At 46.4% G+C, this 19,710-nt stretch overlaps 1 protein-coding gene across 3 annotated transcripts in view; it reads left to right on the top strand.

Moving 5' to 3' along the window:
* Positions 1 to 2,873: 2,873 nt before the first annotated feature.
* LOC137345954 (CD166 antigen-like) overlaps positions 2,874 to 19,710 on the top strand; it is a 60,715-nt gene continuing 43,878 nt past the window's right edge. The window contains exons 1-5 of one of the 3 annotated variants that reach the window (XM_068009209.1): positions 6,263 to 6,381; positions 7,335 to 7,505; positions 10,033 to 10,142; positions 15,278 to 15,479; positions 17,575 to 17,639. In XM_068009209.1, the coding sequence (XP_067865310.1) occupies positions 7,436 to 7,505; positions 10,033 to 10,142; positions 15,278 to 15,479; positions 17,575 to 17,639 (447 nt within the window). In that variant the 5' untranslated portion in view covers positions 6,263 to 6,381; positions 7,335 to 7,435. Of the gene's footprint in view, positions 3,075 to 6,261; positions 6,382 to 7,334; positions 7,506 to 10,032; positions 10,143 to 15,277; positions 15,480 to 17,574; positions 17,640 to 19,710 lie in introns of those variants that run through there. The other 2 variants (XM_068009210.1, XM_068009211.1) reach the window with 2 other exon arrangements.

Below are 19,710 nucleotides of genomic sequence, written 5' to 3' on the forward strand. Positions count from 1 at the left end.
CAAACAAAGACATATATTCTTGGGACACAAATGCCACACCAATTGCAAGCATTCTTGACTGGGATGCGGCTAACTAAATGATCATTCTGGGGGGGGGAAAAAAACCCCTTCTGCAAAGATGGCCTTTAACTTGACTAATTCTTCATCAAAGGTTTTTGTGTCTCTGATAGAAACAACAGCTTGCATTTATATAGCGCCTTTAAAGTCAAATACCCCCAAGGCACTTCACAGGAGTGTCATCAAACAGAAATTTAATGCCGAGTGCCTTAAGGAAATACTGGTGTACAAAAGCTTGGTCAAAGAGGGAGGTTTTAAGGAGAATCTTAAAGGAGGAAAGAGAGGTCGAGAGGCGGAGTGGTGTGGGGAGAGAATTCCAGTGTTCGAGCTTAGTCAGCTGAAGGCAGGGCCACCAATGGTAGATCGAAGAAAATCAGCGATGTACAAGCGGCTGGAATTAGAGGGGCGCAGAGTTCTTGGAGTGTTGTGGGGCTCGAGGACGTTACAGAGATAGGGAGGGGTGAGGTAATGGAGGGATTTGAAAATGAGGTTGGGAACCTCAAAATGGAGTCATTCAGGGACCAGAAGCTAATGTCAGTGAGCGAGCGCAGGGGGGCAATGGGTGAATGGGACATGATGGGAATTAGGATATGGGGAAGCAAAATTGTCTCGCTGACACTGAACAGTAGTTTCACTGTGGAATATGTCTCCAGGAAACCATTTTGAGTCGGAGTACCACAATTTTGAAAAGGTATTTACACGTCTAATAAGATTAAGTTGTATACATTTCCAAAGGGAAATGTGTGGTGCAGAGTTACAATGCAACCATATCATAGCTCATTCCTCAGGATCCCTTACAGCAGGGGGGGGGTTCTCAACCAGAGAGGTCTGCGAGAAGGTTACAAGCAAAATACATCCAATCAGAGTGCCCAGAGGTACCGAATGGTGAACTGAAAATCAAACAGAGGCAAGGTGACTGGTGTACCAACGGGTGGCAGCCCTGCCCCGCAGTTTTAACAGGTCCACATTGATAGGTTTCAGGGGCTGCCACCTATCGTCCTGATGGCTGACCAGGTTAGTTTCAGAATCATTGTACCCCTTCACCCTGGCTGCACCAAATGACACACCCAAGATGGTCGGTAGCGGACCCAGGGATTTCTCAGTCGGAAAGTGGTCCTCCACTTTACAGCTGTCACTCTTTTCGGCAAGGGCACAGCCACGCGGGCTCAGTACTGCCCTCCCCAGCTCAGCAAGCCCCTTCACCTGCCATTGCCCCGGAGGAGATCCGATATTCTGACCCGAACTCACCGACGGAAAGCTGGGCCGGCACACCTGTCCTGACAGGGGATCAGCTGTTTCACCCTCTTCCCTTGCTGTTCTGTGGCCAGTGCAGTCAAATAACACACGGCAACGCCAGTGCTCTCCAATGAGCCATTCCCAGAGGAAATCAGACTTTGTAACTCTGGAACAAAAACACGTCCTGCTGCAGGAATCAAGGGGAATTGGGGGTTCATTAACTGAGGTAATGACAGACCCCCACCCGCTAAAGGGCAGCACTTTCTTTCAGGCAAGCGCTTGGCTAACCATTTCGTACTTCAGAATTTGGAAATTTTTTTTTTTTTTTTGGTTAACCATTTCACACAGTTGGGGTGGGATTTTATGTAGGCTCTCGGCCATTGTCTGAAGGACCGGCGAGAGACCCCCCCCCGCCCCCGCATTACACACCAATTAGGCACTGAAGTGGACAGTAGCGGGCCTTCCTCGGGATTAAGGACCCCGGCGACGGAAGTCCCGCCTGCTGAGAACTGCTGGCCAATCAGACGCATGGAGGCGGTGGCTGCTGACGGTAATGCACCCACTGGTGGACGAGGATGGTCGAGGGACCCGGGGCACAGATGAGTCAGCGTGGGAGGGGTTTTGCGGAGTGGGGGTTGTGGTGGGGTGGATTGTAGGAGGGTTGGCAGCAAGGACTGGGGGGTTTGGCTCTCATTAGGGTCCCCTAATCAGGCACTAAGTGCCTTTTAACAAAGGATTCCCTCGCAATGCGCATGGGTTTGCTTGACGTGCTCACCATGTGGCGACAGGCCCGCCCGCCGCTGGACTAATACTGGCACTAATTGCCCACTTAAGGGCCTCAAATGGGGAGGCGGGTGGAGCAGGAAGGCTGGCCATGGGCCTTCCCACGACGGACTTGATTGGGGTGGTGCGGTCCCCACCACCGCCACCATCCCGCCTGATTAGATGCTCTCTCCGCCTCAAAACTCACCGCAGAGGACAGCATAAGATCTCACCCCCCACCTTGGCGTCTGCAGATAATGATTTTGCAGCACTTACAAACTTTTGCAGCTTTTGGTTTACCGTTCTCCTGCTTTTCGGTTACCCATTTCTCCTTTTGGACTTCGTCTACGTGCAACTTTTGACCTTTCGGTTAATGATTTCCCACTTCTTACTGATTTTTGTCAAAGATACTAACACGTCTTTTCAGAGTTGTTGCTCGGCACTAGCTACAAGTTTGACGTGAAGTAGATGAAAATAACAATTGATATATAATGCTTAATTGTCTAACTAGTGTTTATACAGAAAAAATACCCGTGTTGTGTTATGGGATTGGGGTGGGGAGGTGGGTCCTTGGAATTTTTATAACATGGGAGGGGGTTATTCTCAGAAACAAAGTGGTTGTGATCCCTTGCCTTACAACACTGATTCTATGGGACCAGTACCAAAAAGCAGAAGTTATCAAGTTTGTAGGCATCCAATTTCACATTGTGAAACGTTACAGTAAATCTGTACATTGGTGTCACATGGGAAAGCATGAACCTGAACAACAACCTTCATAGTTTTAAACTTCCCAAAGTGCTTCATAATCAACAAATTTATTCCCGATGTGACGACTGTTGTCATGGGGTCAAACGTGGCAACTAATCTGCACGCAGCAAGGTCCCACAAATGAGATCGACGACCAAAATAAAAGTAAAATACTGCAGATGCTGGAAATCTGAGATAAAACCAAGAAGTGCTGGAAATACTCAGCAGGTCTGGCAGCATCTGTGGAGATAGAAGCAAAGTTAGCGTTTCAGGTCAGTGACCTTTCATCAGAACTGGCAAAGGTTAGAAATGTAATAGGTTTTAAGCAAATAAAGTGGGGGTGGGGCAAGAGATAACAAATGGGAATCAAAGAATCATAGAAAGTTTAAGGTGTTGATAGGACAGAGGGTCACAGAGAATAACTGACAAGGAGGTCATGGGGCAAAGGCAAAGGGTGTGTTAATGGTGTGGTGAAAGACAAAGCGTTAGTGCAGAGAGGGTGTTAAATGACAGAATAATGAAAGCCCTAGCCAAAAGCACAAACATGAGAAAAAAAAAACAGTGGGCAGGCACATGGTTTAAAAAAAAGTGTAATGATGAATCAAACTAAAACAAAATGAAATAAAAAAAGGGGTGGGGCACTCATGCTCTGGAATAATTGAACTCATTGTTCAGTTCGGTAGGCTATAGCATGCCTAATTGGTAAATGAGGGAGTTCAATGACCAGTTCATGTTTCTGTGGGAGGAACATTGGCTAGAACTTTGAGAGAACTCTTCAAATTGTGTCGTAGAATCCTTGATGCCCACTTGAACAGGTAAATGGGGCTAAAAGAAGATGATGGCTCCATCAACGACTAGATTTTGTGCTCAAGTCTGGAGGTGGAAGTTGAACCCATGACCTTCCAACTCCGAGGTAACGTTGATTGATTTTTGTTGGGGAAGAGTATTAAGGGATATGGATCAATCTTGCGAATCTTCAGCGGGCCTGCCCACTGCCTTTCTCAGGATATAGTGATGCAGTGCTTATATCACTGAGCTCCTGATTTCGAGGATGTAGGCTCAAATCGCACCGTAGCAACTTGAGAACTTAAATTCGGTTTTTAAAAATCTGGAAATAAAAAGCTAGTTGTCAGTAAAAGTGATCATGAAGTTGTCGGATTGTCGCATAGACCCATCTGGTTGACTGACGTCCGTTGGGGAAGGAAAGCTGCCTTCCTTACCCAGTCTGACCAACACGTTGCTCCAATCCCACGCCAATGTGGTTGACTCTTAACTACCCCCTGAAGTGATGGAGCAAGCGACATAGTTGTATCAAATCATTCTCACAGTGGCTCAAGAAGGCAGCCCTATGTCACTTACCTGAGAGCAACTCGGGATTGGCAAAAAGGGCTAGCCTGGAATGAATTGAGCCTGTCGTTTTTCCAGCTATTAACTTTAATCATTTGGGTGAACAAAATTCAGACATTTATTCCTATCATAAGACAGCAGGAAGTGGAAAAGCTTCTCTCTGATCTCTGAACAAAAACACAATTTCTGTTTTGAACGCAGTGTTTAAGAGTGCGATTTTAAAATGAAGCCAAAAAGTGAGAGGCTAACATACGTTCAACAACAACTTTCATTTATGTGGTGACTTTAATGTCATTAAACATCCCAAGACACTTCGCAGGGGCATAATCAGACATAATTTAACACTGAGCCATGTAAGAAGGCAGGTGACCAAAAGCTTAGTCAAAGTGGTAGGTTTTTCAGGAGCAAGTTAAAGGAGAAAGGTGGCAAGGTTTAGTGAGGGAATTTCAGAGCTTAGGGTCGAGATGGCTGAAGACACGGCCACCAATGGGGGAGCTATTAAAATCAGAGATGCGCCAGAGGCCAGAATAAGATGAGCGCAGATTTCTCGGAGGATTGCGGAGCTGGAGGAGAAAGGGAGGGGCGAGGCCATGGAGGAATTCGAAAATAAGGATGAGAATTTTAAAATCAAGGCACTCGTGGCCCGGGAGCCAGGGTAGGTAAGCAACCACAGAGAGTGCTGGATGAACGGGGCTTGGTGTGAGTTAGGACATGGCAGAGTTCTGGATGAGATGACAGTTTTTTGTTCTTTTCTTGGGGATGTGAGCATCGCTGGCATTTATTGCCCATCCCTAACCGTTCTTGAGAAGGTGGTGGTGAGCTGCCTTTGAACTGCTGCAGTCCATCTGGTGTGGGTACACCCACAGTGCTGATAGGAAGGGAGTTCCAGGATTTAGACCCAGTGACAGTGAAGGAACGGTGATGTAGTTCCAAGTCAGGATGGTGTGTGGCTTGGAGGGGAACTTGCAGGTGGTGGTGTTCCCATGCATCTGCTGCCCTTGTCCTTCTAGGTGGTAGAGTTCGTGGGTTTGGAAGGTGCTGTGGAAGGAGCCTTGGTGCATTGCTGCAGTGCATCTTGTAGATGGTACACACTGCTGCCACTGTGTGTCAGTAGTGGAGGGAGTGAATGTTTAAGGTGGTGGATGGGGTGCCAATCAAGTGGGCTGCTATGTCTGGGTTGATGTGGCTTTGCACCCAGATAGATATAACACCATGTGGAATTCACGCTGAGAGTCAACGGCCAGGAATTTACCCCGAGCTGATTGCACTCCACCATCATAAATACTGTTGCTACAAGAGCTGGTCAGAGACTGGGAATTCAGCGGCGAGTAACTCACCTCCTGACTCCCCAAAGCCTGTCCACCATCTACAAGGCACAAGTCAGGAGTGTGATGGAACACTCTCCACTTGCCTGGATGGGTGCAGCTCCAACAACACTAAAGAGGCTCAACACCACTGTCGTTCCTTCACTGGCGCTGGATTTAAAATCCTGGAACTCCCTCCCGAACAGCAGTGTGGGTGTAACTACAGCACAAGTACTGAAGCAGTTCAAAGGCAGCTCACTACCACCTTCTCATGGGCAATTCGGGATGGGCAATAAATAAATGATGGCCTAGCCAGCGACGCTCACATCCCACGAACAAGTAAAAAAAAAACTCAGTGGAAGCGTGGGTTACGACAAGGTTATGGTGGCGGAGTAGGAGAAATCCAGAAGAAATTCCTGACCACTGTGGCAAGCGCTAATAGAAAATGTGCTTTACAGGGAAGTCAAAGGGTTGAGGTTGGCAGATGGGGGGTGGGGGGGTGGGGGGTGGTTGGTGGGGTTAGGGAGTGGAGGGCAAAGGGTTGAACAGACAGGGAGCAGCAGTAAGGAGCGAAGGGGGAATGAAGATGGGGATGGAGGTGGGAAAATGTTAATCAGCAACAAGGTGGGAAGGAAGCTTTTGAAGAGGCTTTTAAAAGGTTTGGAGGGCGGGCAAATGTAGCAAAGTCTTGGGAGTTAAAGTTCAGCTCTCAGACTTAGCAGCACCAACAACGACCACATAGATCGCCAGCAATCTACTATAAAACAATCAGCTTGGGGACTGGCTCTCCCTACATCATGTTGTTGCCTGCTCTGCATAGTTTACATTTTATTTCAATGGCTAAGGACATCTTTAAAACAAAGACAATCATTGTGGAATTTGAAAAGGGAGTGACGCAGTGAAAACTTGGCAACTAAACGCGCAGACGGTAACAGGTTTACATACCTGATTTTTAAATATTTAATGCTTGGGGGAGCTCAGCCATAAAGCTAGGCTATTAACGCTGGTATAGCAGGGGCAGTGCAGCCTTCTTTTGCAAAGGTTTATTACTATGTACATAGAGAGCATTATTTGCATGCATGTATTTTTGGACAATTGTACTAACATAAGACTTGTAAATGAAAAGATTTGACAGTAATGTCTGTATGAAACTTGCGTGCCCTGTCAAACCCTGCCTATGATGTTGTAGCATTTCTCCGTCAACAAAGCACAGAAGGAGGCCATTTGGCCCATCATGCCTGTGCTGGATCTTTGGGGAGAAGTTTAATATACCTGCCTGTCTGGAAACTGCCAGAGGTTGTAGAGTCAGTACAGAAGAAGGCTATTCATCCCATCGAGTCCATGCTGGCTCTCTGTTGAGAGATTGGGTGTATCGCTAGATTGACTCCCCATTGAAGTCAGTGACAAATAATGTCAGGTGGGCTGTAACACCAGCATTCCACCTCATCCCTTGGGTTTCCCACCTGGCAAGTTAGAATAAAATGATCCCCTTTTGAAAGAGCTATTTAATTAGTCCCACTCCCTTGCATCTGCCGCTTTCCTCCCCAGCCTCTCCATTGAGGGAGAGCTGCACTGTCAGAGGTGCCATCTTTCATGTAAGACGTCTTAACCAAGGCTCCGTCTACCCTCTCAGTTGGACATAAAAGGTCCCGCGACACAACTTCAAAGAAAAGCAGGGGAGTTCTCCCCAAATGTTCTGAGCCAATACTTATCCCTCTGTTTGGTCACCCCACAAACTTCTCTTTTCTAGGGAAAAGAGCCCCAGCCTGTTCAATCTTTCCTGAAAGTTATAAATGATGCAGAGGCAGAAGGTTGATTCAGCAAGTGGACCAGCAAGGAAAGGGTTAACTTTCACTGAAGCTCCACTGCCAATCTCTGCAGCCTGTAGGAGCACCCAGTTGATAGGAGAAGTGATCTTGTACTTGAGCTGGAATCGGCAACGCTTAGTAAACACATCTTCAGTTCCTCAGTTTCCTCTCAGCATGGCCACAGCTTCTGTTCTGATCTGTGGACTTCTTATCTCAATTTATGCTCCTGTAGCTTCTCCCCAGGGTAAGTACTCCACTGCCGATTTATCCTTTCTCATAGAAAGATTGATGTTGTTTATGCTGGTGTCTTAGGGTTAGAGGTTGGGTTAGGTATAGGGATAGTGGTAGGGTCAGAGTTAGGGGCAGGGTAGGGCTAGTGTCAGACAGAGCATTAATTTATGGTTAGGGTTAGAGTTAGGTTATGGTTAGGGTTATGGCTAGGGTTAGGGACAGGGTTAGGGATAAGGTTAGGGTTTGGGATAGGGTCGTGGTTAAGGTTAGGGTTAGAATTATGGTTAGCATTTGAGATAGAGTTAATGTTATGATTAGGGTTAGGGATAGAGTTAGTGTTCAGATTGTGGTTAAGATTGGGTTCAGGTTATGGTTATGGATAGGATTAGGGTTAGAGTTAGTGTTAGGTTAGGGTTAGGGATGCTGTTATGTTTTGGGTTATGGTTAGGGTTACAGTTATGGTGTGTGTTATGCTTAGGGATAGGATTAGGGTTGGGTTAGGGTTGGGGATGCGGTTAGGTTTTGGGTCATGGTTAGCGTCACGGTTATGGTGCTGGTTATGCTGCGGGTTAGATTTAGGGCGAGGGTGCTGGTTAGGATTATAGTTTGGGTTTGGAGTCCCTCACTCTGTCTCCCGACAGTGTTTCTTTTTCGAAGCTTATGAGAGCAGGATTGCTACTTAACCCTGCCGGTATCTGACAGCATTTGGGTTTAAATAACTTGTCTGAATGATTCTGCTTCCAACGGCACAGTGCCTTTTAACTGATGCATTAATCTGATTCATCACATACATTTTAAATGGATCTGAAAATGCTCCTGGCATTTAGTCCTTTTGTGAGCTTCTGGTTAGAATCGTGGTTCCCGTCGCTGCCGGACCCAGGGTTCAATTTCCCACCATGGAGTGACAGACAACTTAAAATTCTCCATTGTCACGCACCTATGCTTTACAGCTGTTGGCCGGAGATTTTCAGTGAGCTGAGTCCCCCCTCACCTCCCTGCAGTGGCGCATCGAGGGGGCTTTCAACTTTACCACAGAGCCACCACCGTTGAGAGCTGAGCAGACAGTAGCACAAGCTGAAAGATAGTCAAATAACAGTTCAGAAGGAAAGAGGCGGATCATGGGAAAGGGTGAAAGAAGACTGAAGGATAAGAGCAGAGGTATAATGCTCAGTACGATGTCAACCATGGCGCGGAATAGCACTCGCTCCCTCCCTCTGAGTCACAAGGCTGTGGGTTCCAGTCCCACTTCAGAGACGTAAGCACAAAATCCAGGCTCCCTAAGGGAATGCTGCACTGCCGGGAGGTGCCAGCTCTTGGATGGGATGTTTAACCGCGGCACTGCCTGTCCCCACAGGCGAACGCAAAAGATTCCCATGTCGATGTTCGAAGGAGAGCAGGGGCGCTCACCCTGTCCTCTTAGTCAATCTCTATCCCTCAACCAACAGCGCAGGAGAAACGAGATTATTTGGTCATTATCACGCTGCTGTACACGGGAGCTTGCTGTGTGCAAATTGGCTGCTACCTCTCCTATATTGTACTTGATAAAAGAACTCGAGTCTCTGGAGTGCAACTTGAACCCAGGACCTCTATGACTCCGAGCTGAGGGTGCTACTCACTGAGGTCACAGTGTCAGCCTTTGTTGGGTGAACAGCGGCCAGATGTTTTGGGGAAGGAGCTTTTTGTGTGTGTGTGTTTTCACATGTAACCAGTTCAATTGACGAGGGGATGAGGCGGGACTCAGAAAGTGTGCAGTAAAAACAACAGCACCCCCTCTGACTCAGCGCGGTGCCCGAAGTGGGATGGCGCCTGTCTGGCTCTTATTGAGTATCCGAGGGGGCTGGGGCTGTTATGATTGACCTGAGTCAGGCACAATCTCCTTTGATTAGCCTGAAAGAGGAAGGAACAAGCAGCGTCGCACGACAAGGCACAGATTGGGCGCTGATATGGCCCACAGCTGCCCTCCTACACCGCAGAGAGAAACATTTCAGAAACATTCTTTGTGTCAATCTTGAAAGACTTACTGGTATCAGTAATCAGATCTGCTGCATTATCGCATGCCGGCTTCTTTCTGTTTTTCTGACTCACCTTCAGCTCCCATTCATCCCAACAAGTTGTCTTTTTCTTTCCTAGAATGTGGGTGTGGCTGGTGAGGCCCAGAATTTACTGCCTGTCCCTTAGTTGCCCTGAGAAGAGGTGGAGGGCCCTTTCGGAGGGCCATGACAAGCCAATCAAGTTGCTGTGGGTTTGGAGTCTCATACAGGCCAGACTGGGACACACACGGGTCGTACATTACCTAAACGGGAGTTAATCGTCCCCTTTTACTGGCTGTGTACTGTACCTGTACAGGAGCTGACACTGAGACACACACGGGTCGTACATTACCTAAACAGGAGTGAATCGTCCCCTTTTAGTCAATCTACAGGAAATGGCATTAAGACTCACACCAAACACATTAAACAAAATCTAGAAGGATTTAATTAAATGGACCGCGATTAGAACTAAAAGTATTATTTTTTTGAAATGATGTTGCTATCAAACAGGGCAAAGGGAAATCGCATCCCAAACCGTCTCTGCTGTATTCGGGGCGAAACTCCAGCTGCCCTGTACTGTACCCCACCGGAAGAATGCACAGATCATACGATGGCTTCTGGTAAGTGTCTCTCCAGGTGGCTCTGGCTGTCGTGCATTGATATTGTTCGAAGGCTAACACTGTGCGACTCTTGCTTTACTTCTGGGACTCACTCAGTGGGTAGCTGTTACAACCAGGTGAGCAATGTCTAGTGGGTCTCTTGCTGTCTTCACCTGGTCGCATTGTAACAGGGTTTGATTTTAAACACACTGTGTTTTGAGCTCCCCCTTTGTGAATTCTTGTTCACAGTTTCCAATTATCAGGCAAATAACTGAGCACAAACAGGCTTTCTTTGGTTTAAAGCAGAAACAGGAGATTTACTGTGAGATGCACTGCGGGAGGACACCTCAGAGAGGTCATGCAGCGAGGCAATATGGGTGGAGCTCAGGAATAGGAAGGGTGCAGTCACGATGTTGGGGGTTTACTATACAGGCCTCCCAACAGCCAGCGGGAGGTAGAGGAGCAGATATGTAGACAGATTTTGGAAAGATGTAAAGGTAACAGGGTTGTAGTGGTGGGTGATTTTAACTTCCTCTATATTGACTGGGACTCACTTAGTGCGAGGGGCTTGGATGGGGCAGAATTTGTGAGGAGCATCCAGGAGGGCTTCTTGAAACAGTATGTAGATAGTTCTGGACCTGGTATTGGGGAATGAGCCCGGCCAGGTGGTCAAAGTTTCAGTGGGGGAGCATTTCGGGAGCTGTGACCATAATTCCATAAGTTTTAAGGTTTTTGTGGATAAGGATAAGAGTAGTCCTCGGGTGAAGGTGCTAAATTGGGGGAAGGCTAATTATAACAATATTAGGCAGGAACTGAAGAATTTAGATTGGGGGGCGGCTGTTTGAGGGTAAATCAACATCTGACATGTGGGAGTCTTTCAAACGTCAGCTGATTAGAATCCGGGACCAGCATGTTCCTGTGAGGAAGAAAGACAAGTTTGGCAAGTTTCGGGATGCTTGGATAACACGGAATATTGTGAGCCTAGTCAAAAAGAAAAAGGAAGCATTTGTAAGGGCTGGAAGGCTAGGAACAGATGAAGCACTTGAGGAATATAAAGACAGTAGGAAGGAACTTAAGCAAGGAGTTAGGAGGGCTAAAAGGGGTCATGAAAAGTCATTGGCAAACAGGATTAAGGAAAATCCCAAGGCTTTTTATACATATATAAAGAGCAAGAGGGTAACCAGGGAAAGAGTTGGCCCACTCAAAGACAGAGATGGGAATCTATGCGTGGAGCCAGAGGAAATGGGTGAGGTACTAAATGAGTACTTTGCATCAGTATTCACCAAGGAGAAGGACTTGGTGGATGATGAGTCGAGGGAAGGCAGTGTAGATAGTCTCAGTCATCTCATTATCAAAAAGGAGGAGGTGTTGGGCGTCTTGCAAAGCATTAAGGTAGATAAGTCCCCAGCGCCTGATGGGATCTACCTTCGAATACTGAGGGAGGCAAGGGAAGAAATTGCTGGGGCCTTGACAGAAATCTTTGCATCCTCATTGGCTACAGGTAAGGTCCCAGAGGACTGGAAAATAGCCAATGTTGTTCCTTTGTTTAAGAAGGGTGGTAAGGTTAATCCAGGAAATTATAGGCCGGTGAGCCTTACGTCAGTGGTAGGGAAACTATTAGAGAGGATTCTTCGGGACAGGATTTACTCCCATTTGGAAACAAACAAACTTATTAGCGAGAGACAGCATGGTTTTGTGAAGGGGAGGTCGTGTCTTACTAATTTGATTGAGTTTTTTAAGGAAGTGACGAAGATGATTGATGAGGGAAGGGCGGTGGATGTTGTCTATATGGACTTTAGTAAAGCCTTTGACAAGGTCCCGCATGGCAGACTGGTGCAAAAGGTGAAGTCACACGGGATCAGAGGTGAGCTGGCAAGATGGATACAGAACTGGCTCAGTCACAGAAGACAGAGGGTAACAGTGGATGGGTGTTTTTCTGAATGGAGGGATGTGTGGGGACCTTCCGCAGGGATCAGTGCTGGGACCTTTGCTGTTTGTAGTATATATAAATGATTTGGAGGAAAATGTAGCTGGTCTGATTAGTAAGTTTGCAGACGACACAAAGGTTGGTGGAGTTGCGGATAATGATGAGGATTGTCAGAGGATACAGCAGGATATAGATCGGTTGGAGACTTGGACCGAGAAATGGCAGATGGAGTTTAATCCTGACAAATGTGAGGTAATGCATTTTGGAAGGTCTAATGCAGGTGGGAGGTATACAGTAAATGGCAGAACCCTTAGGAGTATTGACAGGCAGAGAGATCTGGGCATACAGGTCCACAGGTCACTGAAAGTGGCAACACAGGTGGATAAGGTAGTCAAGAAGGCATACGACATGCTTGCCTTCATCGGTCAGGGCATAGAGTATAAAAATTGGCAAGTCATGTTGCAGCTGTACAGAACCTTGGAAACAAACAAACTTATTAGCGAGAGACAGCATGGTTTTGTGAAGGGGAGGTCGTGTCTTACTAATTTGATTGAGTTTTTTAAGGAAGTGACGAAGATGATTGATGAGGGAAGGGCGGTGGATGTTGTCTATATGGACTTTAGTAAAGCCTTTGACAAGGTCCCGCATGGCAGACTGAAGAAGTTCAGAGTTCCGAAGAAGGGTCACTGACCCGAAACGTTAACTCTGCTTCTCTTTCCACAGATGCTGCCAGACCTGCTGAGTGAATCCAGCATTTCTTGTTTTTGTACAGAACCTTAGTTAGGCCACACTTAGAATATTACGTGCAATTCTGGTCGCCACACTACCAGAAGGACGTGGAGGCTTTGGAGAGGGTACAGAGGAGGTTTACCAGGATGTTGCCTGGTCTGGAGGGCATTAGCTATGAGGAGAGGTTGGAAAAACTCGGATTGTTTTCACTGGAACGACGGAGGTGGAGGGGCGACATGATAGAGGTTTACAAAGTTATGAGTGGCATGGACAGAGTGGATAGTCAGAAGCTTTTTCCCAGGGTGGAAGAGTCAGTTACTAGGGGACATAGGTTTAAGGTGCGAGGGGCAAAGTTTAGAGGGGATGTGCGAGGCAATATTTTTACACAGAGGGTGGTGAGTGCCTGGAACTTGCTGCCAGGTGAGGTGGTGGAAGCAGATACGATAGTGACGTTTAAGAGACATCTTGACAAATATATGAATAGGAAGGGAATAGAGGGATATGGGCCCCGGAAGTGCAGAAGGTGTTAGTTTAGGCAGGCATCAAGGCTTAGAGGGCCGAATGGCCTGTTCCTGTGCTGTACTGTTCTTTGTTCTTCAGCTTAACCTTTAATATGATTCACACCTACGGATATGTGACGCGCTCACGCTAGCATGCACACGTGATATAAACACGCAGATAGGAGTAGAAAAGAGCAGGAGAAAAGATAAGTAGAGCAGTTTGAGGCAATATGTTGTTACTGTTTCTCGAGCTCACTGTAGTTCTTGATTGAAGTTATATTCTTGCATTTCATTAGGGCCCAGTAATCTTTTTAAAACTTTGTTCACGTGGCAAACCTTTCTCTCCTTGAGTTTCATGTCTTCAATGGTTTTAGTTCCCTGAGAGATGAGCAGGATGTCAGGCGGGCAGGAGATGTTTTTGCTTCAGTTCCAGAAGCACACGGCATTCTGCCCTCAAATCCCCTTTTTTGAGAGTTCAAATTCAAAAAAAACTCCCAAGTTGCCCAGCAGACTAGTCATGTGACTAGCTCCTTATATGGAACAGTCTCTTCAAAAATCCTTTGTGGGAAGTGCAAATTCTCTGCAACAGCTATAGTCATGTGACTAAAACTGGTCTGGCCACATCTGTGTATTGGGAAGCAACTGTTGGGGTCCCCATTGTTTCAACATTGTCTGGTATTATGTAAATGTCCTTCCACTCAGGGCTTGCGATTTTAAGTTTCTGTTCATGTGGCGAAATAATGTGTGCCTTAGTCTTGGCAGGTGGGGGGGGTTTGCCTGACAGTGGCAAACTTTTCGCCTCTGGATCAGAAGGTTTTGGGGTCAAGTCCCACTCGAAAGATCTGAGCCGCTTAATCTAAGCTGAGACTTTCAGTGCAGTACTGAGGGAGGGCTCCACTGTCAGAGGTGCCACCTTTCAGATGAGATGTTAAACAGAGGCTTCATCCACCCTCTCATGTGGACGTAGATGATTCCATGGCACTATTTCAAATACAAGCAGGGGAGTCCTCCCCAGTGTGCTCACCAATGTTTATCCCTCAACCAGTAACCCCCGGACACAGATTATCAGTTCGTTATCTCACTGCTGTTTGTGGGATCTTGCTATACACAAATTACTTGCTGTGTTTCCCACATTACTACACTTTAAAAAGTACTGCATTGGCTGTAAAGCTCTTTGGGGTGCCCTGAGATCGTAAAGGCGCGATACAAATGCAAGTATTTCTTACAGAACCTGGGCTGCAAATGCTGTGTGTAAAATCGGAAAAAATTCTAGTGACTCACCTGCCAACAGGCTGCTTCGTTTCTGTTTCTGGTGATGGTGTTTATGCCACTGGGGGGGATTTCAATTTGGCAGGGCTGGCAATCTGCTCTCACTGCTACACTGGAATTCCTTCCCTAAACCTCTCCGCCTCTCTCTCCTCCCTTTAGGCACCCCTTAAAACCCACCTCTTTGACCTGTCCTAATATCCCACCACGGCAGATGGTGAAATTTGAATTCAATTAATAAATCTGGAATTAAAAGCTAGTCTAAAGGTGACCATGAAACCATTGTCGATTGTTGTAAAAACCCCTCTGGTTCGCTAATTTCCTTTAGGGAAGGAAATCTGCTGTCCTTACCTGGTCTGGCCTGCATGTGACTTCAGACCCACAGCAATGTGGTTGACTCTTACATGCCCTCTGAAATGGCCTAGCAAGCCGCTCAGTTCAAGGGAAATTACAGATGGGCACAAATGCTGGCCTAGCCAGTGACGCCCACATCTCAGAACGAATACAAAAAAAAAAATCTCCTTATGTGGCACCGTGTCAAATTTTGTTTGATAATCGCTCCTGCGAAGCACCTATGGGGGAGGGGGGTTCTACTCCGTTACGGGCGCCAGACAAATGCAAGTTATCGTTGCTTTGTTGTATTCTGGTCCTTCACGCATCAAGGAAAATCACCGCGTCAGTGAGAAGGCTTTCATCATCCTTAACCTCTCCTTGCTTCTGCCTTTCTCTACCAGAAAACAAGCTCCACGGAGCAGTGGGAGAAGATCGCTGTGGTAAGGGGAGTGAAGACGCTGACCGACACGGGCCAGTTCGAGGTGCTGGGGAACGGGACGCTGCTCGTCAGATCCATGGGCATCGAGGATGAGGGAGAGTTCAAATGTCAAGTGGTGAAGAACGGCTTGGAGCACCACTCTGTGGTCAATGTCTCGGTCTTCAGTGAGTACCACTCCTCGCTTGCTCTGAAAGAAGGTGGTTGCCACTGGTACACTGAGCGCCCATTAACCGTCTCAAAACTCTGCCAATCTTTAAATACTCCCATATCCGGGAGGCTACGCTAACAAAACTGACTCTCTCCACCAAAAGCTTTGAGGCTGATGTTAAAACTGAGATGGATAGATTTTGGTTAAGCAAGGCAATCGGACAGTTATGAAACCACGGCAGGTGGATGGAGTTAAGATGTGGATCATTACCAACCGAATTGAATAGCGGATCGAGAGCCTGTTCCCATGTGCTTGTGTTGTCTTGTTCCTCTCACATTACAGCCATGATGTAAGAAGCACAGGGTGCAGTGGCTAGCGTGGCACAGTGATGCAGTGGTTAGCACCGCAGCCTCACAGCTCCAGCGACCCAGGTTCAATTCTGGGTACTGCCTGTGCGGAGTTTGCAAGTTCTCCCTGTGACTGCATGGTTTTTCGCCGGGTGCTCTGGTTTCTTCCCACAGCCAAAGACTTGCAGGTTGATAGGTAAATTGGCCATTATAAATTACCCCTAATATAGGTAGGGGGAAGGTGGTGATATGAGAGGGTAATGGGATTAATGTAAGATTAGTATAAATGGGTGGTTGATGGTCGGCACAGACTCAGTGGGCTGAAGGGCCTGTTTCAGTGCTGTATCTCTAAATAAAATAAAAATAAATAAAGCAGCTTCTCATATGGTAGATATACCCTCTCTCCTCTACCTTCTATATTCCCTCCATTGCAATTTTTCCTGTCTCTCTCTCTCATTGTTTTATTCATACAGGTATTGTCACTATTCCTCTAAGCTTTGTTCCCTTGTTCTAAATAGGAACATATGAACAGGAGGTCGGTTCACTCCTTGAGCCTATTCTCCACTGCTGTTAAATCATGACTGCTCTGTAACTCAAATCCATTTACCTGCCTTTACACCATAAGCCTTGACACCCTTACCCAATAAATACCTGTCGATCTCAGTCTTGAACATTTCAATTCAAACGCACTCATCCTCCTCCCTACCTCCTCTCACTCTGTTCAATCACTAGCTCCAGCTGTGCCGTCCTCTGATCTGCCATTGAATGACAGACCAGGCTCGAGGGGCTGAATGGCCTACTCCTGTTCCTACGTTCTCCGCGTGTAAAAAAAAAAAAAATCTCCTGCTTCCTGTTCTAAATCTCTCACATTTAATCTATGCCCCTCGTTCTAACACCCTCAATAACTGCAAACAGTCTGCTTCTATCTACTCTGTCCCATCCCTTGACAATTTGACATACCTCTATCAAATAATCTTCTATGTTCCAACCAACAGTCCCAATTTCTTTGTATTGGTACTTCCTCGTGCCAGACAGCATCCTAGAGAATCTGTGCTGTTCACTCTCTCTTGCCTCAATATCCTTCCTCTAGCGTAGAGCCCAAAACCACACAGTAGCCCAATTATTGTCTTGCTCAAGGTTTTACACTGATGCACTCTTACGTCTCGACTTTTATATTCTGTATATCTTGCCATGAATCTCAGTATTTCGTTAGCTTTTTTTAAATCTCTTTATCCACTTGCGGAGCTGCTTCTAATGTCCCATGAACCTGAACCTCCAAATTACACGAAAATAAAAGCGAAATACTGCAGATGCTGGAAATCTGAAATAAAAACCGAAAGTGCTGGAAATACTCGGCAGGTCAGGCAGCATCTGTGGAGAAAGAAGCAGAGTTACCACATTACTCAACATTCTGCCATTTAGAGTATAGTTATTACTTTTATTTAACTATAATATATCACCTCATACTTTCAGCATTGAATTCCATCTGCAACATTTTTGACCATTTCACTGGCTTATCGCTATCCCTTTGTAGCTTCCTTTCGTCCTCATAGGTAGTTTCTACGCTGGACGGATGGACAGACATATAGATAGAATGATCAGTAAATAAATAGATAAAATAATGGGTAGATAAATTGCTATCTACAACATCTGCAATGGGTTTTCTGTTGTCGTCTGTAACATTTTGGAGAACTGTGGAAGTGCTGTGGTAACTGTGACAGACTCTGTGCAGCTGAGGGCTAACATAACTATGTTCATTTGCAGAGTCTCCCACCAAACCTGAGCTGATAGAAAGCTACTTGACGTTTACCGCTGGAACACATTCTGAGGTAGTGATATTTTCAGATGGGCTGGTTTGGGATTCTGGTTGCGACAGTGAACTGCAATGTAATCGCTTGTGAATTCCTGCCTCAGTGTGGGCGAATGTTTGCAATCAGACCTACCTGTCCTATTGACAGAGCATGTAACAGGCTGCCTAGGGAGACAGTGGAAGAAGTTAGTGTTGATTCATTCGAGGGAAATTAGGGAGATTTCTTTCAGAAAGTAACATTTTGGGATATAGTACATGAGGAGTTTGAGACACGACGTATGATAAGTGTAGCAATACATTGGAGGAAGAAATAACTTTGGACCAAAGCTCTCCATCACTGGTGTTTTCCTCACCTCATGTCTCTGACTAATTGATGGATCATACGAACATATGTACGAACATATGAACATATGTACGAACATGCGAACATACAAATTAGGAGTTGGAGTAGGCCACTCATCCCTTCGTGCCTGCTCTGCCATTCAATAAACTCATGGCTGATCTGATTATTCCACATTTCCACCTACCCCCGATAACCTTCCACCCCCTTGCCTATCAAGAATCTATCTACCTCTGCCTTAAAAATATTCAAAGACTCTGCTTCCACTGCCTTTTGTGAAAGAGAGTTCCAAAGACTCACGACCCTCTGAGAGAAAAAATTTCTCCTCATCTCTGTCTTAAATGGGCAACCCCTTATTTCTAGATTTGCCCACAAGGGGAATCACCCTTTCCACATCCACCCTGTCAAGACCCCTCAGGATCTTATATGTTTCAATCAAGTTTTCTCTTACTCTTCTAAATTCCAGTGATACAAGTCTAGCCTGTCCAAACTTTCCTCATCAGACAGCCTGCCCATTCCAGTATTAGTCTAGTAAACCTTCTCTGTACTGTCTCCAACGCATTTACATCCTTCCTTAAATAAGGAGACCAGTACTGTACCAAATGTGGTCTCACCAATGTCCTGTATGACTGAAGCATAACCTCCCTACTTTTGTATTCAATTCCCCTCATGATAAACAGTAACATTCTCATAGAGAGATACAGCACTGAAACAGGCCCTTCGGCCCACCGAATCTGTGCCAACCATCAACCACCCATTTATACTAATCCTACATTAATCCCATATTCCCTACCACATCCCTCAATTCTCCTACCACCTACCTACACTAGGGGAAATTTATAATGGCCAATTTACCTATCAACCTGCAAGTCTTTGGCTGTGAGAGGAAACCGGAGCACCCGGCGGAAACCCACACAGTCACAGTCTATTAGCTTTCCTTATTACGTGCTGTAACTAACCTTTTGTAATCCATGCACGAGAACACCCAGATCCCTCTGCATCTCAGAGCTCTGCAATCTCTCACCATTTAGATAATATGCTTCTTTTTTATTCTTCCTGCCAAAGTGGGCAATTTCACACTTCCCCACATTATACTCCATTTGCCAGGTCTTTGCTCACTCACTTAATCAATCCAATATCCCTTTGTAGCCCAGTTATGTCCTCTTCTCAAGTTACTTTCCTACCTATCTTTGTGTCATCAACAAATATAGCAACCATACCTGCGGTCCCTTCATCTAAGTCATTTATAGAAATTGTAAAAAGTTGAGACCCAGCACAGATCCCTGTGGTAAAGGTGTGCAAAGGAAACCCGATCCCAGTCCGAATGCTGGAGCTGGAAGCCCGACATGACCCAGCCTGAACCCGACACGTGTCGTCGGATCCCGTCGGGGTCAGGTTGGGTACCAAGGCCTTTACATCAGTACATGGGTAAAGGCCTGCTACCCGACCTGACCCCAACAGGTCCCGACGACATGTGTCGGGTTCGGGCCAGCTCGGGTTGGACATCCGGGTCTGACATTCGGGCTTGGTCGGGTTTCCTTTGCAGACCTTTACCCTGTGGCACACCATTCGTTACATCTTGCCAACCAGAAAATGACCCATTTATGCCTACTCTCTGTTTCCTGTTAGCTAGCCAATCTTCTATCCATGCCAATATGTTACCCCCTACACCGTGAGCCTTTATTTTCTGCAATAACCTTTGATGTGGCACCTTATCAAATGCCTTCTGGAAATCTAAGTACAATACATC

This window comes from Heterodontus francisci, chromosome 29 (assembly GCF_036365525.1).
Source record: "Heterodontus francisci isolate sHetFra1 chromosome 29, sHetFra1.hap1, whole genome shotgun sequence".
NCBI lineage: Eukaryota > Metazoa > Chordata > Chondrichthyes > Heterodontiformes > Heterodontidae > Heterodontus > Heterodontus francisci.